This window comes from Triplophysa dalaica, chromosome 3 (assembly GCF_015846415.1).
Source record: "Triplophysa dalaica isolate WHDGS20190420 chromosome 3, ASM1584641v1, whole genome shotgun sequence".
Taxonomy (NCBI): domain Eukaryota; kingdom Metazoa; phylum Chordata; class Actinopteri; order Cypriniformes; family Nemacheilidae; genus Triplophysa; species Triplophysa dalaica.
Window position 1 is genome coordinate 10,279,777 of NC_079544.1, and position 26,513 is coordinate 10,306,289.

General features: G+C 44.0%; 1 protein-coding gene across 1 annotated transcript in view; it reads right to left on the minus strand.

Annotated features, from left to right (window-relative positions):
- Window positions 1-134: 134 nt before the first annotated feature.
- The window catches only part of chd7 (chromodomain helicase DNA binding protein 7), a 44,770-nt gene continuing 18,391 nt past the window's right edge, over window positions 135-26,513 (minus strand). The window contains exons 3-38 of the mRNA XM_056742516.1: window positions 25,802-26,211; window positions 20,875-21,010; window positions 20,599-20,724; window positions 20,400-20,465; window positions 19,560-19,615; window positions 19,055-19,169; window positions 18,425-18,508; window positions 18,104-18,241; window positions 17,859-17,980; window positions 17,458-17,701; window positions 17,107-17,283; window positions 16,730-16,873; window positions 16,344-16,626; window positions 15,943-16,153; window positions 15,556-15,751; window positions 15,242-15,409; window positions 14,816-14,995; window positions 14,481-14,591; window positions 13,715-13,920; window positions 12,399-12,598; window positions 11,448-11,607; window positions 10,016-10,105; window positions 9,488-9,591; window positions 7,721-7,850; window positions 7,513-7,570; window positions 7,382-7,433; window positions 6,961-7,297; window positions 6,272-6,480; window positions 4,407-5,192; window positions 3,929-4,086; window positions 3,402-3,629; window positions 2,859-3,260; window positions 2,566-2,778; window positions 2,315-2,455; window positions 2,118-2,222; window positions 135-2,022 (exon numbers count right to left, since the gene is read on the minus strand). Coding sequence (XP_056598494.1) covers window positions 910-2,022; window positions 2,118-2,222; window positions 2,315-2,455; window positions 2,566-2,778; window positions 2,859-3,260; window positions 3,402-3,629; window positions 3,929-4,086; window positions 4,407-5,192; window positions 6,272-6,480; window positions 6,961-7,297; window positions 7,382-7,433; window positions 7,513-7,570; window positions 7,721-7,850; window positions 9,488-9,591; window positions 10,016-10,105; window positions 11,448-11,607; window positions 12,399-12,598; window positions 13,715-13,920; window positions 14,481-14,591; window positions 14,816-14,995; window positions 15,242-15,409; window positions 15,556-15,751; window positions 15,943-16,153; window positions 16,344-16,626; window positions 16,730-16,873; window positions 17,107-17,283; window positions 17,458-17,701; window positions 17,859-17,980; window positions 18,104-18,241; window positions 18,425-18,508; window positions 19,055-19,169; window positions 19,560-19,615; window positions 20,400-20,465; window positions 20,599-20,724; window positions 20,875-21,010; window positions 25,802-26,211 — 7,659 coding nt within the window. The 3' untranslated portion in view covers window positions 135-909. The remainder of the gene's footprint in view (window positions 2,023-2,117; window positions 2,223-2,314; window positions 2,456-2,565; window positions 2,779-2,858; window positions 3,261-3,401; window positions 3,630-3,928; window positions 4,087-4,406; window positions 5,193-6,271; window positions 6,481-6,960; window positions 7,298-7,381; window positions 7,434-7,512; window positions 7,571-7,720; window positions 7,851-9,487; window positions 9,592-10,015; window positions 10,106-11,447; window positions 11,608-12,398; window positions 12,599-13,714; window positions 13,921-14,480; window positions 14,592-14,815; window positions 14,996-15,241; window positions 15,410-15,555; window positions 15,752-15,942; window positions 16,154-16,343; window positions 16,627-16,729; window positions 16,874-17,106; window positions 17,284-17,457; window positions 17,702-17,858; window positions 17,981-18,103; window positions 18,242-18,424; window positions 18,509-19,054; window positions 19,170-19,559; window positions 19,616-20,399; window positions 20,466-20,598; window positions 20,725-20,874; window positions 21,011-25,801; window positions 26,212-26,513) is intronic.

Below are 26,513 nucleotides of genomic sequence, written 5' to 3' on the forward strand. Positions count from 1 at the left end.
GAAAGGACACTCACAAAAAGAAAAAAAAAAGAAAACATTTACAACATTAATGTCTGTAAACTTCAAGGCTAGTTAGAATTGAGGTAATGCTGTTCAGCGTTGTGGCTAAAGTAACAAAAGTCCATTCAAATAGATAAAGGTACCTGATTTTATTCTTACACCAGTGCATTAACATGGATACAACGAGACAATTTTGACTGCAGTAATTTATTTCATTTTCACACGTTTCGGTGTTTAGTCAAGAGAGTAAAATTGAACATTCAAAAGCTGCCTTCGTTATTGCTGTCTCCACAGGTTGAGAGGTCTCCTCACCCGTTTGGATTGTCAGTGTGAGAGACTGGGAACAGTCCGAGTGTAGGCTATGATATGTGAGAACTTCACCCGCTCCTCTCAGCAGAACAGTACAACAAAAACCTATTTCAGCAGCGGAGAGTCTTAATGCCGTTAAATTGTACACCACTGAATATTATGAGATGCTACTCCTTGTTACAATATCAACAGTAGAGAGAGAGAAAAAAAAAAGAAAAACCAAACAATATTCAAATAAAAGAGAGCAGCATAGCACTATTGGAACGATTAATTCCTATAATATTTCAGGACATTTCCTCTAGAAGGCACCCACACAGTGCCGAAGACTTAAACAAACAAAAAAGGAAAAATACAGAGGGGAGGGGAACACCCTTTTGACATCCACACAACTCTAACTTCGGTTCGTTTCTTCCCTGGCTATGCTAATGGTTACAGAGAGAGCTTATTTGCGTTCCCGTTACTTTGCCGGTCAAGAAAAACCAAACAACCAAATTCAAAAAAGTGTTTGGATATTGAGTTGGCATGTAAACAACTGGACTAATGAGTTTCAGTCAGCGTCTCCTCAGCCCCAGGGAAATGTAAGACGGCCTATTTCAGTCTTTAGTCACTTTTGTCATCCTCATCAGCAGGGTCATCATCGTCGTCGTCATCATCATCATCGTCGTCATCATCATCATCATCATCATCCATTCCTCCCTCCATTGAGTCCTCAGCTGGTCCTGCCAGGTCGTCATCCAATACTGATGAATCAGCCGTCTTGTTCTGGCTCTCCTCCGAGTCACTGTCTTCAAGTGTGTTGTCAGCAGTTTCGACATCAGCTGTGGAGGCGTTCTGGTCCTGATCAGCACGGGCTGCTTTAGCGGAATCCTTGTCCTCGCCAGTAGCCCCTAAGGCCCCTGACACAGCACTCTGAAGGTCAGCTAGAGAAGTTTGGGGAAAGCCTGGGAGGCCCAAGCCACCAAGACTTGGGGGTAAGAACATGGATGGATAGAAGAGGCCTGGGGCCATGGTAGAAAGCAGGAAAGGGTTAAAGGCCAACGGGTTAGTCGACATGCCAGCAGAGGCAGCAGCAGCCGCATTCAGTGCAGCAGCATCTCCAGTAGCCTCATCAGATTCCGTTTCACGCATCGCATTCTCTGCTTCTTTGTCATTCTCTTTCTCCTCTTCCTCCTCTTTACTTTCCTCTTCCTTCTTGGGCTTCGGTTTGTCCTCAGATTCGGCCTGTTCTGTGCCCGAGGCGCCGTTGGTGGCTGAGGCAGCAGCGGCCAGATTTCCTCCAAACAGTCCCCCAAGGTTGAACATGTTGGGTAGGCCGCCCATGCCTGGAAGCATTAGAGGCAACATGGCAGCAGCGTGCTTGGCATCTGCCCCTCCTCCTAGAGCAGGAGGAAAGCCCATGAGGCCGGCCGCCAGCTGGAGGCTCTGGAGGTTCTGCAGACCCTGCAGGCCCTGCAAGTTCTGCAGGCCCTGCAAGCTCTGGAGGCCCTGCAAATTCTGCAGGCCCTGCAGACTTGTCAGGTCCATACCTCCAAACAGTCCGTTCATTAACAAAGGATTAACCCCAGAGGTGGAGGCCGCTGCGGCAGCTGCCTGTGCCGCTGCAGTTGCCTTGGCAATCTCAGATTTGGGCCGTCTGCCTCTGCGGCGCACGCCCTCCTCTCTAACCACTGGCCCACTCAGGAGACGGTCAAACATGGACTCTGGGAGAAAGCCCTGATCAAAACAAAAATAACCGGTTCAAAATAATTTTCTTTAAAATCATGATTAGCACATTTTATTTAACAGGCTGAAAGCACAACATGACTCACTGATTGTTTTACAATATCCGTCCAATCAGGGGAGATGGCAAACTCTGGATTTTCAACTAGCCAGCGGGGTAAATCCTTCATCGGAGGGGCCATAGCTCCTCCCATCTGTAAATATGTCAAATAAAAATATTTACATATCTAGTAACATTTAAGGAACATTATCTTTCAATTAAACACTGGCTGAATGGAATACTTGCCTTTCTTCCATTCCTTATATTAACCACTGGCACCCTCTCCTCCCCAGTCAGTGTGTTGATGTCAATCTTGTTAGGATTGCGACAACGGTGTCTTTTCTGTTTGGGCTTGGCGAATTGGGAGAGGAGGTGATCCTCATTCTTCTAAAAGATAAAAAGACAAGTGTAAATTAGAAAGTACATTGCAGACAAAACTTCTGCAATCGAGTGGTGGGGTTCGACCACAAGTTGGATATCACAAATAATTCACTTACTGGTACAAATCCAGACATATCCATAGTGTATGTGGGATGCTGTCTCAGCCATTCCCGAAGGTCTTTAGTGCTGGGACCATCTTCTCCTTTAAGATGGCTCCCTTCTTCTAGGCCATCACCAGGAGCTTTCTGCGCAGGAGATGAAAGGTGTCTGTGTGCCTGTCTTGGCATAAGTGCCCCATCAACAAAAGCTTTGGTTGCATCAGAATTGTCCTGCAAAATCAATAAGAGAAATTGAGGAAAGCAAACAGAGGGTTGTTGAAAAAACAGTATGAAAAAGGTACGTTACGTACAGCATTGAGCGGTGCTCTCTTGTTTCCCATAAAAAGCAGCTCCAGCCCCTCAACATTTTTCCTTCGGCCTCTTTTTCTCCGATTGGGCAGTTCAGCATCGAGTAGAGAGCCGTTGGCTCTTGGTCTGGAGGAAGCACCTGCTTGTAGCAGCTCCATCTGGGCCTTCAAAGCAGCGGAAGAGGCCATGGCTCTGGGGAAGGTGGTGGAAGAAGTGGCAGACATGCCGTGCAGGGCCTTGGTTAGATCCATGGCCTGAGCTTGGCCTTCTGTAGCATGGGACTCTCGTAACTGAGCTACCATTTCCATTAAGTTTCTGCGCTTGGCAGCACGTTCAGCCTCTATCTCCACTTTTCTCCTCCTACGTCGGCGTTGGCGAGGCACCGACAGGCTCAATGCCTCATCCTGTCCATCACAAAGTACAACGACAAGTAATCAGACATTATTCTTTCCATCAATCGATGACAACCACTAAGCAGGCACAATATAATAGTGTTTTAAAAGTTAAAACTTTGAGCCTTAATCCAAGTTATGGGCGGGACTTGCCTTGTTGACCTGTGGTGACATGGTGAGGTCCTCACTGCCACTAAGGCTGGCCTGACCCGCCATTGAGAGATCACCGAGACTCCGCCTCTGCAGGGGGCTGTCCGTTGCCATGGAGCTGTAGCCAGGCAACAGGCCGGGAAAGTCAAAGAACTGCCTTCTGTTGGAAGGCCACTTGCCCTTCAAGACCGCATCACAGATGTTGTCCATTCGATTGATCATTACCCTGTCCTGAAGTACAAACACCGAAGAGGAGCACAAGCATGAGCGTTTGCATGCACGTGTACACATACATAATGAACTGGAGGTCCTTTGAAGGGTATCTTAGGTTTGAGGAGAGATTAATATTTTTTTACTGTTAACTGTAGAGAAAGTCAAGCTTAAATTTGACCACAGTATAATTTGGTCCGAATCACAAGTAATACACATGCATGCTTTAAGTAGAAGCAAGCTTTATAATATGCTTATAATATAATCATAAAAAAAATGCTACAGAAAACAGTAGCCACAGGCTCAATTGTTCGACTAACCTTGGGCCAGAAAGAGAATTGAGAACGTTCACTGAACATTTGAGAGGCTGATGGATCCACATCATCGACACTGAAGCAGTCTCGTGTCTCATCGCGGGCAGTGCTCAAGGAGGCGTTACTCTCCTCATCGAAATTCTTCCTCTCAGAAGCGGCACCAGCTGCAAAACAAAATTATTTTTTAATGCACTGATTCTTTACCTTTGTTAAAATACTTTTTTTTAATGAAATATATAGAAAACTAAGCCAGCCATAGAAAGTGTACATTCTACATAATCAAACATGTCCCATTAAAAAACCGAGCATAGGGTGGCTTCAAAAAGCCAAAACAGATACAACCTAACCCTAACCATAGCTTTAGTGTTTTGTGATAGAAAAAGGCCAATGAAAGATGATATGATCTAAACCCGTGAAACAGAAAAAGCATTTTATATGCTCCTAAAACAAGCACAATAAATACAAAATGTTCCTTAATATTAACCTTCAGCTTGTGAAGATTTTTCCGATTTGTCATCCTCATCCATCTTCTCCTCCTCGTCATCGTCGTCTTCAGATGTTTTGTCAGTAGATAGTTTATTCTCAGTAGTCAAGAGAGGCTTCTCCTCTCCCTCTCCTCTGTTTTTATCCTCACATGTAGGAAGAGTTAATGGCAGATCCATTGGCTTTTCCTCAGCCATGCCATCTTCAAAACTGACCTGCTCCTCCTTGGTGGCCATTTCTTCTTTATCCTCCACTTCTGTCTTCTCCTCTTTGGGTTCCTCCTTTAGACCAAACTCATGTGCTGTCTCCTCTGTCTTCACTTCCTTCTTAGGAGACAGAGCTTCGGTTTTCTTCTCTTTGACCTCATCTTCAGTGCCACCGTTCTCCACTTTGGCCATCAACACATCTGGGTCTTCCTTCACCTCTTCATCTTTGACCAGAGCCAGAGGGGTAAGAGGATCAGGGATGATGGGCAGTTCCGCACCCTTGCCCTGGGTGAACTTCCGATGGGCTTCCAGGAAGCTCAGTTCGGGGTCATTTAGAATGTGGTAGTCTGTTCGGCTCACGCCATTTTTTGCCGCACCCCTTAGTAGGTCTTGGTCGTGGCGCCCAGGCTCCCACCAGGCTGGGAGGTCGGGGCTGGGTTGGCAGAGACTTAACCTCTCCTCCAGCAGAGGGTGTAGCAACACCTGCTCCCTGATTCGCCGGAGCAGTTCAATACGATATAGCGTCCGCGAGGCTCGCTCCTCTGTAATGGGGTCAATGATCAGGGTGGGGTCTGGCAGCTCTGGAAGCAGAACGGACAGGAAATATTTAGCAAGATGTATGATCAGGGAAATACGAAGCAGTAGGATCAACAAAGCACACAAATAAGCATTCGTTATATTGCAACATGGTTCCAAATCAGCAAAATAGCTGCATAATGTAAAAACGTAAATGTAGATATTTTCTTACGAATAACCAACAATATGTAGAGAGAAAACGTAGACTGACCACTAGTTATGCTGCCGAAGATGGCATTATCTGTTTTGGCCGAAAGAAAAAAATAGGCCCAAATAAAAGCGAAAGATAAAGTGCCTCTTCCTTCAGTGCTCAAGCTCACTCAAGCTGTTATCAAAGGATGATCTTGTAAGCACGCCATAACAAAGGATGAAACCAATAAATATAACAAGAACAGCTCAAAACCAGCGGAGAAATAAAAACACGCAAGCTCTGTTAGATGCACGACTGTGCATGATTGGCTTTATGTTTCTTTATTGTCGGAGATCACGCGCATTGATTCGAGGGCATTTTAATGTCAAACTTTGTTTTCATTAAAATGATTGTGCACCATATGTACATTTATTGTTAAAAATGCTGTCATTAACACGCCCTATTGTCATTTCAAACCTGTATAACTTTCTTTGCAAAATACAAAAATGTTGGTAACAGAACAACACAGCCCCCATACACTTCTATTGTAACCAATGCAAATCAATAACTGTTAATAACATTCTTCAAAATCTTCTTTAGTGTTGTGCGGAAGAAAGTAAAAGGTTTGAAATGACAAGAGGGTGAGTAAATGAACAACTACTTCAAATTGTGACCCATAATTCCTCCTACCAGCCTAGTCTAAAAGCAACGTTTGACACTTTACTGGAAAAACATGTTAGCAAAAAAAGAGAGACATTAAAGGGAAGAGAATGAAGCTATTAAATGGTAGAGGAAGCAGACATGGTTGTGGGTACTCATAGAAAAGTTGGAGAAAGACCCAGGAAACCACACAATAACTTTTTACAGAGAACTTTTGTTGTAATTTTTATTCTTCAAACATTTCAACTGTCTATTTAAACGACTACACCTGGAAGTTTTAAAAGGGGAGGATACCTGTCTCTGCTTTAACCTGCATCCTGCACACTCGCTTGCACATGGCCACAAAGGAGAAGTAATATTTTTCCAGGCTCTCATCAGTCTTCTTGTCTAGACGAGCAAAAGCACGGAACTGGGACCAGTCAAAGCACTGTTTCTGGATGTCATAAACCACGCCAAATGTGGACACCACACGGTAGAAATCAGCTTCTTCACGCCTTGTCCATCTGGAAAACAGATGGTGGTGGAGCAAAAGAAAACAGATGAGAAATATGCAAGAGCTTCTGAAGTCACAAGACTTAAAAAACAAAAAGGATAAAAAAATCGAAATTTACTACACTGTTTGTTACTACTTGTCAGAAGTAATTTTCTAAAAATTCAACGTTTCCCAAAACCTCAAACACGAACAGAGTAGCTTATCCTGTTTGGGTAGCTTCCATTTGTCCAAGAGTTTGGTTTCAAAATGAGATTACAAAACTGTATTTCGATTTAAGCCATAATAACCATATAATACCAATAATAATAATAATAACAACCATAAATATTTATAATAATTATGATACATACTTATGTATCTAAAAATACAGCTAAATAAAACCGCAAAAACATGACAACAATTAAAACATGATTTTTTTTAGATACTTCGAAACTGGAGTTCAGATTTTGGAACCAAACTTGTATAATATAAATTTTAAGAGACAGCTTACCTCTGTCGTCTTTCTTTAAAGTATGCTGCTCCATCAGCCAGCAGGGCGGCGCTATCTGGGATGAAAGGTGATCCCTTAGCCATGAAGGGTGATCCTTCTGCCAGGTAAGCCACAGCCCCCTCAGAAACATAAGCTCCTCCCTCCGTTACCAAGGAGAGGATGTCATCACGTGGGCGGCGACGACGGCGATCAGGTTTTGTTACAGCTTCCTGTCTCAGCTGCTCACGTTTATGAGTGCGCTGATAGGCCGTGATGATGCGGCGTAATCTGGCGGTCAGAGCAGAGGCTGGTGGCCAGTACAGATTGCATGTCTTTCCGTTCTCGCCAGTTCTAGGAGCTGAACATGAAAAAAAGCAATGATCAGCACAAGCAGGGGAGCTTAGTAAAAAAATAATGCGATAACCATACTCTCAAGACATACCTTCTCCACCCTCGCCATCAATTCCTTCATCCAGAGGAGAGTTGGTAAAATCCTACAGATGTGACAAAAAGTTATGTAACCCATCTATGAACAACACTGATTCTAGTAAAATGCGAAATTTCTAAACTTACATCCAGATCGTCTTTGAATGTCATGCGGAGTGGCTTGTATTCTGGGTCTTCATCCTCTCTGTTGGAGAAAGAGAACAGCTATCAGAGTGGGGCCGAGAAATGAAACAAAGAAATGAAATGAAAGGAAAGAAAAAGGGCGAGAGCCAGAGAGAGAAAGAGAACAGGAGGAGTCCCTCTCACTGGGGCTGTGATTTCGGGCCAAACTTACCCCTCGATACCATCTGCCATCATGTCCGCTCCCCTCTGCTCGGCAGCGATGGCCTTGGCATCAGGCATGCCCACCCTCTCCAGGAAACACAGGGTGGGGTCAGCACGCATAGAGTTGTACTTCTCATAGCCTAGTGGAAGAAAAGAGCAGTGGCGAACATAAAATATGCATAATTACAGGCTGAGCTGTGGGCTAGAAGACTATTATTTCCCTGGTGAGGAGGGCGGCATAAAGATGAGTTTATTACCGATCTAGTTTGAGATCGAATTGGAATTTCAAAACAAAATACTTGTGTATAAAGAGTCCCTTGAAGACATTGCGGAATGTTCTGAAATAAAACACGATGCAGACCTAGTGGTGACGCATAACTACTGAAACAGGAAGTCCGGACAGGACATTTAAAAGGTCTCTTGCTCTATTTTTTTAAACGGCCAATAACAGATCCCAGCCATTAACCATGATTTGGTACTTGCTTATCAGCAGGAGCTAGATTTAGTGGAAGGGAAATTTCCATGAGGAAATCGGATTAGACAAAAATCCATATGCTGAAAATGACATCAATAATTTTGGCCTATTTTCCATAAAAACACTAAATTTTTTAAATATTTTACAAGCAAAGTAAACACATAGACGTGCCCTAGCACACAGATGAATTAAAAAAAGGCAAAAATCTTATTTTTAAACTACAAAATATTGATTTAAAACGTTCTTTAATAACCTCTCAAACCTCCTCAAAATGTGCTAAAGGGAGGAAAAAACAAAAGGCAGAGCCGCAGGAAAATGCCCGTTGAAACTGTCCAAGCAGAACAGATTTGAGCCTGCGGATCCCGACAGCGCACGACAGGGGAGGCGATTGGCAGGCTGGACCCACTTCAGCTGAGCCACTGATCAGACAGGGCTCGAGCGCTCCCCCCTTCCCCCGCCAGAACATCACATTTCAATTAGAATTTATGCGGTGACACATTGTTCCTAACTGCTGCCGCGCCCTGAGCCAAACTGTAATCATGAGGGGGTTTATAGGCCATCACTCTTTCCTCTGCAGTCCAGGCCTGCCACCTCTCCTCTCCCTGCTTCCTCCCCAGACCTCCCTACTGAATTGGGATTATGATTAAGAACAGGCTGCCTGTTATATACACGCTCCTGTGTGTGTGTGGAGGCCAGCTGAGTTAACTACGCAGCACAGCGCACCAAAAGAGAGAGAGCGAGCGAGAGAGAGAGAGAGAGATCTCTGTACACACCAATCACAGAGAAAAGGCCTCTCGCCAAGATTAATATTGGTTGTGAGAGCCAGCGGCCGTTATTAAATAAGAAGTGGCTATTACTATATTTAATACAATTAAAAGTCAGCAGCCGAGAAATCCCCATCTCCCTTTTTATACTGCTCTTGGACCCTTTCCCCCCAAAAGATAAATTGTAACAGCTGCGCAGCTTTCCGAAAGAAAACAACCACGTCCCAAACTGGGAATTTAGCAGGTTCTCCCAGAACACTTCTTAACACCACAGGTCAATGTTAATAAAACGCGCTGAGAGATGCCTGTTGCCTCTGATGGATTATATAGCCGTGCGGCTCATCCCTGCTCCGTTTTGCCGTTGATTTTCTCAACTGCCCTTCATCACGCGCAGGATCGGCCATTTGGAAAATATCACCAATCAATCTCCAGGCAATATTACAATAGGTCAGCATTAGTAATTATAGTCGCCTGTCACCACCAGAGCTCCGACTGGCAGCTGTAAAAGACGTGAAAATAGAAAGGAGGTGGAGCTTACCATGCTTAAAGACGCCGACAAGGAGGGACTTATCCGCTTCGACATCCCACCAATCAGTGGGGACCTCGGCATGGAAGGGTTGTGGGATCCAGATATCCAGCTCACTGTAAGCGCAAGACAAACAAACACAGGAAAAAAGTGATTAAAACCAGGAGATGGCCGCAGCGGCACATAATCTAATGAGCGCTGCATTAATGTCTATCTGCCGACATCTGGTAGGAAACGTGACCATTAGCAAAACGCATCTCATTTAGGCCAGTCTTGTTTATTCAGGGCCAACCTGATTATGGCCAGAGATCTGAGCTACTTGCTCATCTCACCCAGTGCATTCACAAGCCCCTTGCAGTCATTAGAACTTTAGTCGAGTCCTTGAGAACATCAACATGGCGTGCACGTTTGCACATTATAAATGCATGCACATCTGGTTGGGGGGCTGTCAGAAGGGGGCGGGGGAGGAGAAGGTGATGGAAGGAGAGGAAAGATAACAGCAGGCAGGATTCTGTGGAAGGAATGGAGAGAGATGCCAACCTTGAATCGGTTCCCTCCAGGATTCTGTCTGCCTGGTCTCCGATGACTTCTTGCCGCAGATAGTACAGCATGCGGACCCGCAGCAGCACCCTGTCAGAAAAGGAGAACCAGAGCAAAAAAAGAGATGAGTTAGGGGTTAATGGAGTGACACACGGTGGGAGTTGCCGATTGAAAGTAAGAAAAGGACAAAGAAGAGAAAGCGGAAACAAAAGAGCGAGCAAGTTCGGCCAGCAGCTCTGAGCTGTGCCAGCAGCAGTAACAGCGGCTGCAGCAGCTCTTTGGCATGTGCCACAGCTCATCCATCATGCTGCCAGGGCTGATTAGCCACGCTGTGCGGCAGCCTCCACGCCTGACAGATGGCTGCACATAATCACCTCTGTGTGTGCCGCCTTTCACCCGCTTCCAACAGGTCTGCCTGGCACCTGGCCTGGCACTGCGCCGATGTGCTTGGGGAGGCGCCCGTACCCAACACACATACAAACTCCGCCACCTTCATCCTCTCATTTTCATTTCCTTCCTAATGCTGTTAGGGAAGTTTGGGAGGTGCTAACGGGACGCCTCGAAAGTACAGAGGCAGAAGTTTGTAGTGCGGAAAGCAGATGGCTGGCAGTCTAAGCGCATCGCATTTATCGTCTCGTAACGTTTCCTCAGCTGTTGCTCTGTTCCCCTTTCTTTGGATGCACATCTGAGCCAGGAGTGTAAACCTTGCTTTCCCTTCTCTCCCCCGCATCACTGCCTAGCATTAGACAGGACACAACAATGCTGGCCTGGCAACAGAAATTATTTATCAAATGAAACCAGAGAGGCCTTGAAAGAAGGTACGCAAGCGGGCAGTGCATAGGGCACAATGTGGGGAGAGACAAAAACGCTATGTGCTGCCTGATGAGTAAAATGCTGAATTATTGATAGATCTTAAAATCTTTAATTTCAGCTATCAAAACGATTCCTCATGGCCTGCCATTCATTATTTCATTTGCTTGACGGAAGCCCTTGCCAGAAAGATGGGACTGTTTCATCTGCCAGAATTTCTACAGCTGGCCATTTTTAAACTGACATTCATTAGTCAAAGCTAAACTACTGAGGAGCCAAGCAACTTAATGAAACATCTGCACCACAAGGTAACAGCAACAACTAAATTCATAAGTTTGCTTCAATTACTTTTCAAGAGCTCTTTGAAGAACTTTCAAGTTCTTCTAATTCAAAACCACCTGCTTCTGAGGATTTCAAACCTGCAAGGGGAAGTCAAATAGACAGAAGGTTCACAGATTTCTTGACAAATGAGTTTCGGTATATTTTAATGCTTGGACCCTCAACAGACAGGGTGATATCAATATCTAGCAGATTAAATATTTTGGAAGATCACTTGCAAGAGATCTGGAATATGTTAGGACTTTCTCCAAAAGAAGGACGTTTTTAATGAAAAGGTACATACTTGTTGCAGTGGTGTTTCAGGTGTCTCTTGTAACTGTCCTCTTGAAGGAGGATGTCAGGATTACAGTCAACAAGCCAGTCAGCCTGTGGCATGTGAGGCTGAGAAGTCTGCATCTTTCCCTTCTTCCCTTTACGACCCCGGGGCACTGGAGCAGATAGTCCTGAAGCCATAGAAAAGCTACTGTTTAGCACACCTCAAAAATACAGTGCTTGCATAATTATTAGGTACATAGATTTATCTGGTCATATTTTAGCTAGCATATAATATTATAGTTAGCAAAGGCTTGAAGTGAAAAATGCTTTATATTTAGGTGTGCAGGATTAGTAGGCACTATTTCAAATAAGTAAAAAAAATTATACGTAGAAAACTAAAGAAATATTTAAAGCCCATGCAATGGGAATACTATGTAATACAATGCAATGCTAGAACAACATTGAGGCGTGACCAATGGGGTAGCAAAACGCTCATTGGGTTAGGATTCAAACAATAAATGACAAAGAAGAAAACGCACAATTGAACTGCAAAAGAATGAAGAATTAATATAAAGAATAAGGTGTGAAACCATGAGCAACCCTTTAGTCTCCAGTGCCACCATTTTCCAGAATTGCAACCGACCTGGAATCTTCAGAAGTACAAGGTTCTTATAATGGGCATTATAAATATTTTTTGACTTTTCGGTGTAAATTAAATGTCTTTTTTGGCTGATTATACCTGTAAAAGAAATATTACCTAATAATTCTGCACACCTAAATTGACGATATACATAATTAACTAATTATTTAGACTGATGTGGTTAGGAATTGGTAAAATGAGCCTGGAAAAAAATATGATCATAAAATCAATGTACCTAATAATTGTCAGATAATGTGTTATACATTGCGTGCATAGTGACAGAAAAAAGCATGATCCAAACTTAATGCATAGTGCAATTTCAAGGTTGCCATATCCTACCGGAGTGGTTGGTCAGTGTGCGGCTCTGCCCGTCCTCCGTAGGGGTGATGAGGTCCCAGATGAAGCTCTTGATGTTCTCATCTCCGCGGTAGTGGAGCAGGCAATAGGCCAGGAGTGCACGGCAGATGGTCTCTACGTCTCGCTCCCTCAGCGGGCGCTTGAAGCGTCCGTGGGACAGGATGTCACCCCAGCGGCCCCAGCTATGCACAGTAGAGAATATAAGTTAGCCAGAGCTCCAAACAAAGCATGCAGCAACCACGATTTCCATGTCCCCATTGGATATTCTAAAGATTAGTGCCCTTTTGAACCCAGATTTTGAGATCCTGTTTTATTAGACAGTTTAAAAAAGCAGGGGAAATGTCACTGACAGGATATTTAGTTAAACTAATTCAAAAAATATTTGCGCGTTTGCAAAAAGTAAATGTAGCACAATGTCAGGACCGTTTAATCATCCTATTACTTAATCACTGCCTCCCAATTTTTTTAATGGAGGTAGTGGCACCACTGTCTTGTTGGCACAGTGCATGACCATGAGGAGACCCAGTGCCCTTGTTATTTGATGGAGGCACTCAAGCACTCTTTAGGCAAAGGCCTTCAGGGCTTTTCGGAAGAGAGAGGGATGTCTGCTTTGATTTTAAAGCCCTCCACTGCTTTTGCAAAAAAAGAAACCATCAAAAGAGACAAAGCCCTCATACTTGATGGATCTAATTTGCCGTGTAGCCCAGGGGTCTAGACGTGTCTGACTGAAAAGAGGGAAAAAATACTGGTCAGACATGGTGCGTGCAGCCAGCCATGATTAGCGCTGAGTGCACTGAAGCCTGGCGCTTAATTAACTGTGCGCGTTATATAGCAGCGTGCCCCGGGACAAGCCAGTATGACAAACTTGGCCACTGCACTGGTGGGCTGTAAGCTACCAGATATTCTCATCCCAAATGGAAAACAAGAGGAGACAAGGGGTATTGGATGGTGATGAAACAAAGCAGGAAGCTGAATATCCTGTCTCGTGCATTGGGGTGGACTTCTTGCTAAAGCTTGTTTGTATGGTGAGCGATGGCAAAGAAATGGAAGTGCCATCTTTGGTTTAGAGGGATATGGTCTAAAAACATCTTATGTATTGAGGTGGGGAAATGTGCAAAGTGTACAGAGTTAATGAATTGCAACAGTTTTATATTTATAAACCGCTGTGCACAACAGTGATATAAAACAAATGTGATGACAGCTAATTTTCTGCCAATCACGCCCTGTTTCAAAGTACAAAAATGTTAAAACGGCAACACCACTAACATTTCTATGTATCATTTCCAGACTGCACTCACCCATACACCAAGAGGTTCTTCTCCACTCTGAAGCACTCACTGCGGGGATACCCCTGAGTTCGGTCCTGAGGCCTGCGTGGTTTCTGAATGGGCTTGTCCTCAGAGTCACTCTCAAGATCAGAGTACTCTACCAATTCATCCTCCTTCATAGAACTGTAGTGACGTGTCTGCTTCCTCACCCGTGGAGTGTCAATCACCAGATTATTCTGACAAGAGATATGATCCAAGGTTAGACGCTCACTGACGCGTTTAGGACAGCATAGAGGGTGCTGTGCTCTCAAAAATTACTCAAATACTACTGTAAAACCATCAAATAAATAACCATTGCATTTCAAAACATTTGTGATACAGCACTTTTGTTATGCAGATGTATTTTGACGTTTCCTTCAAGCAGATATAAGCTGCTTACAACCTCAGATTCTCATGAGAGCAAAGAACAGTAGTAATTACAGAAAATGCTTCCCATGGCCAAGTTTAAACAATTTAGCCTTTTATCAATTACAGCTACATTTCACACACTGTTAGCCTGGGGAAATCAGCCTCATTAATAATGCTCAGATAGCATATTTATGAGGAGTGACACCACTGAGCCCCACCGACCAATTGTCAGACAGAATTTTGAGTATGTTCAAAATCGGCTAACACATGAAATAACAGATAGCCATCCAACTGCGAAAAAGGTGTTACAGATGTACAGAAACTACATCTTCTGTGAGGCATGTCACAGCACAAGAGAACCGCTTTTCTCCATAAAAATCTATCTTACCCTGCCATGGAGCACATCCAAGTCCAGCTCTGCCTTCTTTGCCCATTTCTGCCAGAAATCTGGGTCCTCCAGAGAAATGTCTGTTCTGTTCCCAGAGGACACAAAACTTGCCTGGTAGGGAAAAAAGAGAAGAAAATTAATTGAGATCGGACACATTTTACCCTTTAGGTAACACTATTTTAAGAGCATGATGAAATAGGTATCGAGCACATATGTAGGTAATTGTGTAATGGTCATTGTTTTTTATGTAAAGCTGATGCTTTGCTTTGTCAATATAATGCGTTACATAATCGTTTCAGTCACAGTATTGAAATAAAGAAGCTACAGTTTATCACCTTTGCAAATGTTGAGCCTTTTCCTTCTGATTCAATAGTAATAGTCTGTGTACGTCTCTGCAAAATCTGGTCAATGTCTTCTTCACAGAATTTGGATCCCTCATCCTCCTCATCCATTAAAGCTCCATACGCTCCTTTCCGCAGGAGATCCTCAATTTCCTTTTTTGAGAGCTGCTGAACCTAAAAAAAAAAAAAGGCCTTTACTAAAACAAGGTATAAAAAAGTTACTGTTTTCATCTAGGGAACTTTTTGTAAAAGGGGACACATTTAGGCAGACGTTAAAAAGGAAAAATAAGTCTCAGTGCTCAGGAATTAGTGGTCCATCCATTGACAGCCAACATGTGGAAAGTATGTTTGATTAATGAACCATCTGGACTACTGTTAAAGTGAAACTCTAAAAATGGTGGCGCTGAGTGCAGTTCATACCCCGTTGGCGGCGTTCTCCCTCCCACTCATGGACTGAAGTACAGCCTTGTCCAGTCCCAGCTTCAGACTGGCCTTGTCAAACATCTCCCTTTCGTAAGAGTTTCTGGTGATGAGGCGGTAAATCTTCACAGCCTTGCTCTGTCCGATCCTGTGGCATCGAGCTTGTGCCTGAAGGCAACAGCACAAAATCATCACGCACACATTTAGAAAAAACTGCTATGGTTGCATAATGTGATCTGGTAACTCAGCTGGAAGTGCTCTATTATAAGCTTTTTGAACGTTCAGAAATTTCATAGCTAGGAAACCAAGCTTACCTGCAAGTCATTCTGAGGGTTCCAGTCAGAGTCAAATATGATGCAAGTATCAGCTGCAGTTAAGTTAATACCGAGGCCTCCGGCCCTGGTGCACAGCAGGAAGACAAAACGGTCCGAGTCTGGCCGTGAGAAGCGGTCAATAGCTGCCTGTCGGAGATTTCCTCTTACTCTGCCATCTATACGCTCATATGGATACCTAGAATGTAAATCACAGAACACACATTAGCTATTAAAAATCATCTACTAGTCACCTGCTTTCTATTAACCAGCAACTACAGATGGGTAATAAAAACAACTCTATTTGCACACCATCAGACAAAATAAAAAATGCATTTAAAGGTAGATTTCTAAGATTTGTTGGCAGTGCTGTGGCCTCAGGCATCCTACCGTCTCTGGATGAGATAGTCCTCCAGGATGTCCAGACAGCGCACCATCTGGGAAAAGATGAGCACACGGTGACCCCCAGCCTTCAGTTTGGGGAGCAGCTTGTCGATCAGCACCAGTTTTCCTGCAGCCTGGACCATGGCCTGGAGGTGGAAGTCTGGGTGGTCGGGGGGATGACTGTCTCTAAACTCCTCCATTATCTTTTCCTCAGCACCTACAGAAAAACAACAACGGAATTTCATTTTTGCTATTGCAGAAGAAACAGTGTATTCTTAATTTGTAAAGATTACACTAAAACGGGGTCATCTTAAATCTCTCAATTTAAGAAAAATAAGTGTTTTAATCACAAACATGGAAAATCAGTTTTTGTTGTTCTTCTAAAGATCGATTTTATTTTTGCCCACCGTTGATGAGGTAGGGGTGATTACAGCACTTTCTCAGCTCCATCATGGTGTTCAGCAGGTTGGGAACATTAGGTCCTCCTCCTCCTCCACCACTTCCACCTCCTCCTCCACTCTTGGACAGGAAAGCGAAGTTCTTCTCCAAGATTGCACGGTAGTATTTCTTCTGCACATTGGTCAGTTCCACCTCAATGATGGTTTCCTGTTTTGGTGCAAGATTTTTCTCTACATCCTCCTTCAGTCGGCGCAGCATCATGGGTTTCAGAATGGCCTGTAGCTTTTGCACCTACAACCAAAACATGAAATCAATTAGAGAGAATCCATCTAGGCAGGTCGGAAGAGCTTTACACACAGTGTGAATAAGTCATGGGAAAAAAGATATTCTGTACCTGTTCTTCTGTTTTGAGATCGCCAAACTCCTGCATGAATGTGATCTCTGAGGGAAACCTGTCTGGCTCCAGGAAATTAAGGAGACTGAAGAGCTCTTCCACTGTATTTTGCAGTGGGGTCCCAGTCAGCAGTACTTTGTGTTCCTGTGCAAGAATCCACAATTAGGTGATATTTTAGAACGAACCCATCAAAAGGGTTCAGACGAATAATTTTTTTTACAACACAACAACTAAAATGTTTATTTGCTAAGTTCCACAGGCAGATTCATATTCATATTAGCACAACTACGTATATAACATGAAAGTATCTAACAGATCTGAGCCAAGACTAACAGCAGGTTAGTTTCAAAGCGTGCTGTTAAAGAAGAGACACCAACCATGTCCATCATCTTAAGGCCCTCAAGCAGCTTGCAGTTCCTGTTCTTGAGTCTATGAGCCTCGTCAATGATCACACAGCGCCACGGCACGCTTCGTAACTCTGGGCAATCCGTCAAGATCATCTCGAAAGTGGTGATGACTGCATGGAATTTGTAAGCTCCCTTTATCACACGGCCCTGCAGAAAAAGATACATTGCTTATGATGAAGGGCCTTGAAGAACACTGCTTAAAGTCATATTTTTTTTGTCCTCAAGTCAATTTATAGTTCATATTTGACATTCAAAACTCTATGAAGAGTAGAGGTAATGTGATTCATAGATGCACTTAATGATAAGAGAGAAAATGTTTACCTGGGAGTCCCTGTAGAACATCTCGTAAGCCTGAATGGTCTTTCTGCTAGCCTGGCTACCATGATAGACCACTACGTTGAGCTCGGTCCATGTCCTGAACTCTCTCTCCCAGTTGGGAATGGTGGAAAGAGGAGCGATCACGAGGTAAGGACTGCAAATTCCCTTCAGGTATATCTCATATAGGAATGTGATGGACTGGATTGTTTTGCCAAGACCCATTTCATCAGCTAAAATACAGTTTCGTCTGAAAGCGAAAGAAAAGAGTGTGAGGATAAGTGCTACACCAAAAAATAATTCAGTTGTTCCCTGCATAAAACACTGCGTTTAAACAGCCCTGCAGATGATTTAGACTATGTATGAGTGCATAGTGCAGCTGGACGACTTTGTAATTGCATACTTACGTGTTGTACCAGTTGAAGAGCAGCCAGTTGACTCCCTCCAGCTGGTATTCCCTGAGTGCATTGCCGTTTTTATATTCTCTGGAATTCTCGGATTTCTGCCAGTCGCTAGCGGGAGGTCGCTCCTGTTTCAAATAAAACAATTCCCGTTAGTGGTTTCCGTGCAACCGCAGGAACGTGGCCCTCTCCCCTCGCTCGCTCAGCACTCAAGAGAAAATAAAGCGCACAAGACAAGCAGCAGCTCTTACCACACGCTTTAGCTCTGGCTCACGCGCCATCACCCTCTCAAACTCTTCAATCTTCCCTTGGTCAATGTCAGCTTTAAGCTCCCATGTGCTGTCCTCATAGGCCAAGGAACACCACTTCACCAGGTACAAAGTTACAAGCTGCAGAAACATGCATCCACAAGACAAGAGTTCACACATTTTTCTGAATTCTCACGGGGTGGTCTGACTGACATCTTTATAGCGGTAACCCGTCTAGTAAGAGCTTTAATCAAGGTAAATCTATGTTTTGAGACAGATGACTTGATGAACAAGTGAAGCAGATGGATGAGCAAGACGCTGTACCTCTCCATTTTCATCTGTGCTTTCAGACACATCCAGAACCCTGTCCACCTCCACATAATCTGGATTGAAGGGCTCATCATCCATCTGTCAATGAGAGCATGATTGATTGGTTAGATGAATGACTGCAAAACGATGGTTTCAATCCTGCTCGAGCCACCACCACTACAAGGCTTGAAATGAGAATCTACCTGGTGGAACATTTTCTAAGCTTTCTGATGTGGGTGGCATAAATCTCTCAGGGAAAACCCCACCAGGCTTGATTGATTGAAAACGCCCTTCAAAGCTAGCACAGAGCTCCATACAAGAAACGAAAAAGACCTCAAATGGCACACGTTTTAATGCAGCTGCTTAAATTACCTAAAACTCGTGACCTTAACCGGGCGGTATGTGCACTGTCATGCTGGGAGATTGCGTGTAACAGAGATAAGGGCTTCAAGCGAGGCATTTTATTGCCCTAGTGTGGATGAGATTGTTCAGAGAGCCACCATAATACCAGCACAACACACTACTGTTGAGTATACATACTGCTGCCATTATCAGTTAGGGCCATAAAATGAGCGGGGGGGGAAATGAACGGAAAAAGAATTACAAAATGGTGGATGACAAGGAAAATGGAGGGTGGATGCTAACCTCGGTCAGAAAGTTATTGAAGACTTGCTTGGCTTTAAACCTCTTGATCTTCTGCTGAATTCGCTTGTCCTTCTCCAGCTCCTCAATGTCTGCCCAGCGACAGTGCAGGTATGAGCTGGGAAAACAACAAAAAAGGTGATTCCAGAGTGAAGTCAAAGACATGAATTGCATGTGTACTTAGTCTCGTTTGTGAACAGAACATGTCCTCCCAAATAAACAGGTATTAACAGGACATGAATCCTTTTGCATTAGTAGTTTTAAACTTCCTTGCTTCCTTCCTGAGAAAGGCTCATAGGTTAACAGTTGAATAAGGGCACAGTACATAACCAGCTGTATGTTTGCACTATTTGACATTTAAATCCCATTAATGTTTAACTTTTAAGAATACATGCTTGCCCACAAGATGCAACATTGCTCCTCCAACAGGCAATTTAACTTTTTAATATAGTAAATTAAATTACTTCACATCATAACAAAATAAAAATGGCATTAGATGGATACTTACAAGCCTTTAAATTTGACATAAAACTCTTCAACTTCCAACTCTTCACCAGAATCAAGCTGCAAAACAAAAACAAAGCAGGAACATTATTTGAAGTCCAAAATGTGCATATCTGTAACATGTTTTGAGCCAACAAATCACTATCGCTCTTCCACCCAGACATCAGAAGCGTCAACTATTCTCTTTAACAAACAACTTGCTCAGCTCTACTGTAATGCCTCAGGACAAAAAAATCAGTATGACAACTAAAAGACTGGGAGTGAAAAAGAAAAGATCAATCCGCCTTTTTTGTTTCTCTAGCTAGTAGTACGTTGTGCGGCTGACTCATGAATCACTTCAGCTCCTCTACCACACACAGCCCCATTCACAGGGAGCTGACCCGGGGCCTGGCTTCCTGCCAAAACCACAGCGCTACGGCAGACGCCAAACCTACCATTTCCTCGGGCGGGAGCCCGTTTGCAGCTGCGCTACTAAGAGACGCGCACAGCGTATTATTTTTGGCTGCCGAGCTTGGGGAGCTTTGTTTTGTGGAGCCGTTTCAAAGGAGTAACGTTGTAGAATCTGAGATTAATCACGCTGAGACAGTTTATTCTTACACAGCCTCGTCTCAAGAACTCGCATCAGCTTTGCTCTGAAACGGACACGACTCGGGAGCTCTGCTGTCCTGAACCGGATTAATACTACAACTGTCAGGTGAAGACAATATCAGCCCACTCAGACGACATCTCGACAATGACAGGGTCTGGGACAGGATTTGAGACAGATGTTAGGTGTAATCTCCCCTGATCCAGTTGAGAGCAGCGGTTAAAGCTCGTGTGGGAGGATTTTGGCTGCTTAGCTCACCTCTTTCTTTCCCATGCGCATCCCCATGATTTTCTCCACCACAGGGCCCTCGGCATCCGGCATCTCCTACAACAAAACGGATAAAGGGTAAATGGGGGAACATCCATCATGCATAACCAACAGCATGTTACATCAGCTGTTCTCCAGCTCAAGTCATGCATACACAAAATACCCAAACACAAGTTTTTATAATACTGACCTGGTGCTCTGAAGTAGTTGGAGACTTTGGTCCTTGAGAGTCATCATCATCATCATCATCCGAAATCTTGAACTCCAGGTCCTCAGTGTAGCGCTTCCTCTTCACTTGCCGACTGGATCGTCTTTTCTGTAGTAGACACACACAAACATACGTCAGAAAGTTGTGATTAAGTTGAACTGTGTTTCTCCTGAAGCATTCATGCTTCGCTTTGAATCAAGTAAGAACTGTTCAAACATATTTGTATTTGCATATTAGAGTACAAACATAATTCTTTACCTGTATACCATCATCCTCCTCTTCCTCTGGTGAATGCGGAGGTGTCTTCTCCACATCGGAGGTGACTGAGGGCTCTCTCTTGCGCTTTGCATCTTTCTTGGTGCTGTTACTGGACTCCGAGTCAGATTTCTTAGCACTGTGGGTGACCAATGAGATTTGGTCAGATTAAGCATCACACCAATAAACCACAGTTTCTGGTTGCAATGTCACTGATTAGTTGTACTGCCAAGCAGTATATTTTCAATTCTTTCAAGTAAGGATGCACAATAAATTATCGGCCATACCGGTATTGGCAGATAAATAGTCATTTAAATATGTTTAATAAAATACAGGTCGATATATTATAGGAGATACATCATAAATCATTTCCTCTGGTTAAATTTATTTAGCTGCACGCTCCTCACAGTTCCTCACAAAAAAGTACAGTACTATCTTTCTCTCGTGATCATTCACTTACTGCTATTAGCAAAACATTTTTGATGTACGTAGGTACAGTATGTAGACACACCTTGTATGAATGTGTTATTTATACGAACAAAAGCATATCGTTTGAATCAGACTAATTGAAGCTGTTGTCCACTTTTTGCCTTTTGTTTTTAGTCTTAGGGAATTTTATATTAATATTTATATGCTGTATTTCGGCCAATATATCAATGATCAGCTTCGTTATTAAAGAATTATCGATTATCGTTATCAGCCAAAATGTACATATCGGTGCATCTCCAGTGTGATCAAAAAGTATCTACGGGATTTGTATTGTCATGTCAAACTACACAATATAAAGTACATTTATCCAAAATCCAAAACTAGAATGACTAACATTAATTTGAGGTGTTAAACCTCAAGCTCTTTTTCTTGAACGAAACAAGGTACTCTTGAGAAAAGACTATAATGGTTACGCTCACATAAGGAGGAATGTGAGAGTGGAGAGCAAGGACTATTCAACTCCACTTCCAGTTCAGAGTCGCGCTCCCTCCCTGCCACAGATTACACAATGCCCTGGAGGCTCTCGCGCTCTCTCGCTCTGGGGGCCCCCCTCTCTTTTCACTTGCACGCCAAGAGCAATCAAATCGCCCTGGTAACCGGCGGTCACGTGACCCGCACCTGTTCCTCTGGCTGGACGCCACTGGCTAAAGCCATCTGCTTGCCTCAGTCAGAGTCTCTCTCTCCAACACTCCTCAAGCACCTGCAGTCGCACCGCTCTGTGGCTTTGGGTTTCATACCGTCACTGCTTGTCAAAAACAGCCAGAAAAACGGCGGCACGAACAAAAGGAGGAAAAAAGATCTATAAGGGCAGGATAAACACCCTCAGAAGAGGAGGGGGTGACTGGCTTCTTTTCCATAGCTGACCTTTATGAATCGCAGAAGGCAGAGAGCTGCAACGAAACACAGGCAACACATTCTGTAGCGGCGGCCGAGCCGGGCCGCATGTGGCCTTTGAGATGAAGGGGCAGAGAAAGAGGGGCTAATTGGCATTAGTAGGGGAAGGACAAGGGCCGTGTTGCAGGTTTGTGTGAGCCGCTCCGCTCCAGTGCTGACACTCAGGAGGAGGAGAGAGGGCCGGGGGGTTAATGGGACACCTGCCGCCGCCAGTGAGATGACTCATCTTCAGCTGGACCCCCCCATGGTGCTCACTCTAACAGCAGCTGCTCACACACGCACACACACACGTCTGTTTACTCTCAACAGCTCCTTTGCAGTGTCGCACAGGCGCAAATGTAAACATGGATCCGTAAACAAGAGCGTGAAATTGAAGAACCAACATGCTACAACAGGTCTAGAAAGGCAAATGGAACGTAATAGATGTCCGCGTCCTTCGAAACAAACAGGATAAGGCACAAGACAAAACATGAGGTTGCATAAAAAAGATAGACGAGACATCAAAAAGACAGACCCAAACACACCCTTTTACAAAAAGAGTGCTATCATGAACAATCAAAGGCGGTGTGGGATCAAAATCGCGCTAAATTGTGCCTGAATTAAGGGAGGGGAAACGCCAGCCTCGCCAAGAGTGCTGGACTGAGAACGTGTGGAAAGAGGATGTGTGTGGGTGAGTGGAGATATGTAAGAGAATGAACAGAAAGTTTGCCATGGAATGAGAAAGGGAGGGAAAGAAAGACAGAATTAGGAGAAGGATTGAGATTAAAGGTGGTAAAGGACAACGAAGGCACGCAAGAGTGTGTGAAAGCGTTAGGGGCCAATCAAGGAGAAACAGCGTGTGTGTTCGCATATGCGAAGGAAGAGATGGGGGGAAGCAACGGTATCACACCTTGGGCTCTCAGAGCAAGGTCACCCATGCTGCGGATCCACTCAATTACTCGCCACCACTGTCAAGGGAGGTTTATTAGACCACCGCTGTGAGCTGCAGAATCACGCATGCCACAACCGGATATGGACAAGCGTGTAACGTTGACCCCCGTGTTTTACCGACCATCTCTAAAAACAATGCAACTGACATCTTAAAGGTGGACTAAGAAAAGTAGTTTGTTTACGAGTTATGATTATACCGAAACCAAACAGCATTGCTGTCTATCAAGTAATAATTATTAGTGCTGGTCATGTGATTGTAACACGCAGCACAGCACCAAGTTTTTCTCAAGCGGTTACATCATCTTCAAATTACCTATAAGGACATTAATACTTTCCAAATCTTAACAAAATGCCTCTGGCCACTGAGGAATTTAGCCATAAAGGTGCACTTTCAACCAACATTTAGGACTCCTACTAAAGTTATTTGAAAGCGGAGGTTCTTCCTTGTGCAGTGTGTGTGGGGGCTTTGCTCTTTGTTTTTAAATGCCTGACACTTTGATGGAAGTGTGTAGCAACGGTGCCGTGTATCTACGCTCTTGCTTGTCCCCCAGTGGCTACGCATTCATCGTTCGGGCACACTTCACAAATTTATTCACTGCACTGCCTCTCCCTTTCTTTTGAAGCGGTGGCCTGTCTGATCACCAAAGCAGCAACACACAAGGCTTCACAGGAACTGAAAACTCCCAACCCCTCGTGGGCCAGGCCTGCAAGTTTTGGAAGGATAAAATAAACATGGATGATAAGGTTGGATGCTTAGACTTTCCTTCTGTTATGCCATCATCCTCTCTGCACTTTGAGGTTCAATGTCACACAGAATACTTTTTCACACCAGAGCCTGAAGGGGAGACATGACAAGTGTTTGTTTGAGGACAAATAAGCAAGCAGTGTGGTGTAAAGGTGCTGTAGAAAGACTTGCGAGCAAACAGCCAAGCTGGCCCCGCAAGTGAAGCGCTTTAAGTTAACACACATTGCAGCACTTCCTATGCAACCACGACTGTTGTGGTTTTCATATTTGAGTGCACAGGATGTAGCTAAGATTATCTGTGAGAACGAGAGAAAGAAAGACTTCGACACGAGACAAATGAAAATCAAAGCGGCAGATGAAATGCTCACCAAATTAGATGGTCAAACAGTTAGAACACAACCTCAGCGAATAAAATGGGGGCTTTGCTAGTTGCTTGGGAACCTGCCAATAAATTGAGGATGAGATGCATTTGCAATGCAAAGCAGTCTTGTTTTGGGGGGAAAAGAGTCGCATACAACACAACACTAAGGAGGGATCCTTCAGAAGTGTTCAATGAATATGTGTTGAAAACAAACCTGGCAATGCAGACGCTGATATTTTACTCAGGGTGCGGCCTGAGAATCACTATTTATAGTTGTACTTTCTTTGCCAACAAGGCACAGCAACAGATGAGGCCAAGACTTTAAAAGGTCCAACTTTGCTACCACCATTCATTTTTCTTGATTCAAGTAAACAAGGAAAGTGATCGAACTGATAAGACGGACGGCAAATATTTGAAAAATGACAATGGGGAAGGGACATGAATGACAAACTCTTGTCAAAGGAATGACGTGCTCTGCGGATTTAACTTGGTAGTCCACTTTTTGAGAAATGAGGTCACACTGTTAAGAACCATCCACAGGGGCTCATCAAACCCACATATGCAGAACTGTAGCGGATCTGGTCAAATTCAGGCCGGCATGATTAATGAGACAGCATTGTGGACTAACTAGCATTAGGTGCCATTTTGAATGGAGATATCCCCCTCCCCTTTTCCTCTCACACACACACGCTTCCCCACCCCTCCCCCTTAAGATGACCTACTGCTCCGGCACTGTGCTGCAGATGCGCTGCTGAGTGCTTGAATTGGCCCAGCCCTTTTCCTCTGGATGAAAGGGACATGTCGGAGGAGCGTTGGGCATTTAGATGGGTGGGGGATGAGGGGGAGGTTAAGGGGGTAGGCTGACACATTCCTCAGCCGGCTCATGTTACCACCTCAGCGAGAGGAAAAATAGGCATGCAACCTTGTTGCTTTGTATTTTCAGGCTGGATGCTTTTTTTGAGAAGTGGAGGGTTGGGGAAGGAGGGGCTGGGAAAAGGGAAGGGGCATTATTTTAAGACGGCATAATGATAGGGATGTGTATTAAAAGGAGGCCATACATAAACGTATGATGTTATAAAGAGTGGCTGATAAAGAACGCCGACACGGAGTAGAGGTTATGACAAGACTTTCATGTTAATGATAATTTGCATCAGCATCGACCTCAGGTATGTAGGTGAGATTTCACAAGAAAGCCTATGATGTTTGTGGTTTAGTGTTACTAGCTCAAAGCAAAATAAAAAAAAATGTCAAAGAAAGCCTTTGAAAACGCACAATATCGCTAATGTCTTGTGTTGAAGGCAATACAACTGAATAAAAACACCAGCACTGCTGAATTGACTGAACTGGGCAATGGCAGTAGATGATACTAGACCTAGAAAACAACTGCTATAAATGCGCATTATGAAGCTCATCTGACTATCACTATGCTAATATGAAAAATAGTCAGAAAAGTATATAATACAAGAACACAATCTTTAGGAAAACGTAAGCAGAAAGGTTTCAGCACATACCTGGGCTTTTTGGAGCTCTTAGGCTTTGGAGTGGCGATCTTAACTTTTTTCTCCTTGGGTTCTTTGGGTGTCTTGGGAGTCTTCGGAGTTTTAGGAGTCTTGGGTTCTTTCGGCTCCTTGGGCTCCTTCTCCTTTGGTTTCTTCTTGTTCTTCTTTTCAACGGCAGACTGATCCATGGCAGTCATAACACTATCTCCATCATTTACCAGAAACGATGCTCCTTCAGCTTCACCACTGATATCATTAACTTCCTGGCCCTCGCTTGACTTCGCTTTCTTCTTTTTCTTCTTTTTTGGCTTGAGCTCACTCTCCGTCTGCTCTATGTCACAGTTGGCTGGTAAGAGGTTCAGGCCTGAAGCAAGTGTCTTACTTGGTGTTACCATCTCCAAAGAAGGGTCTGATGGAGAATGCTGAGGACATGAGAGCGAAAGATCGGTTAGTACCAAGTTTGAAACTTTTGGAAAATATACCATTCATGATCACAAAGTACATAACCCTTGCTCCTGATATCACTACGTCATTACACTTAGACGTCAACCTATTGATAGGCCGGCAGATAAATCTGTCGATTTTAGGGATTTTTTATTTAATCTGCATCGGTTGTGCCGCAAACTAGGCCGATTAACAGGCAGGTGCATCTGTGAGGAGCTAAGCGTTGTTGTGCAACACGCGATGCTGCCTCTTGCGGCATAACACTGTGATGTCCCCCTCT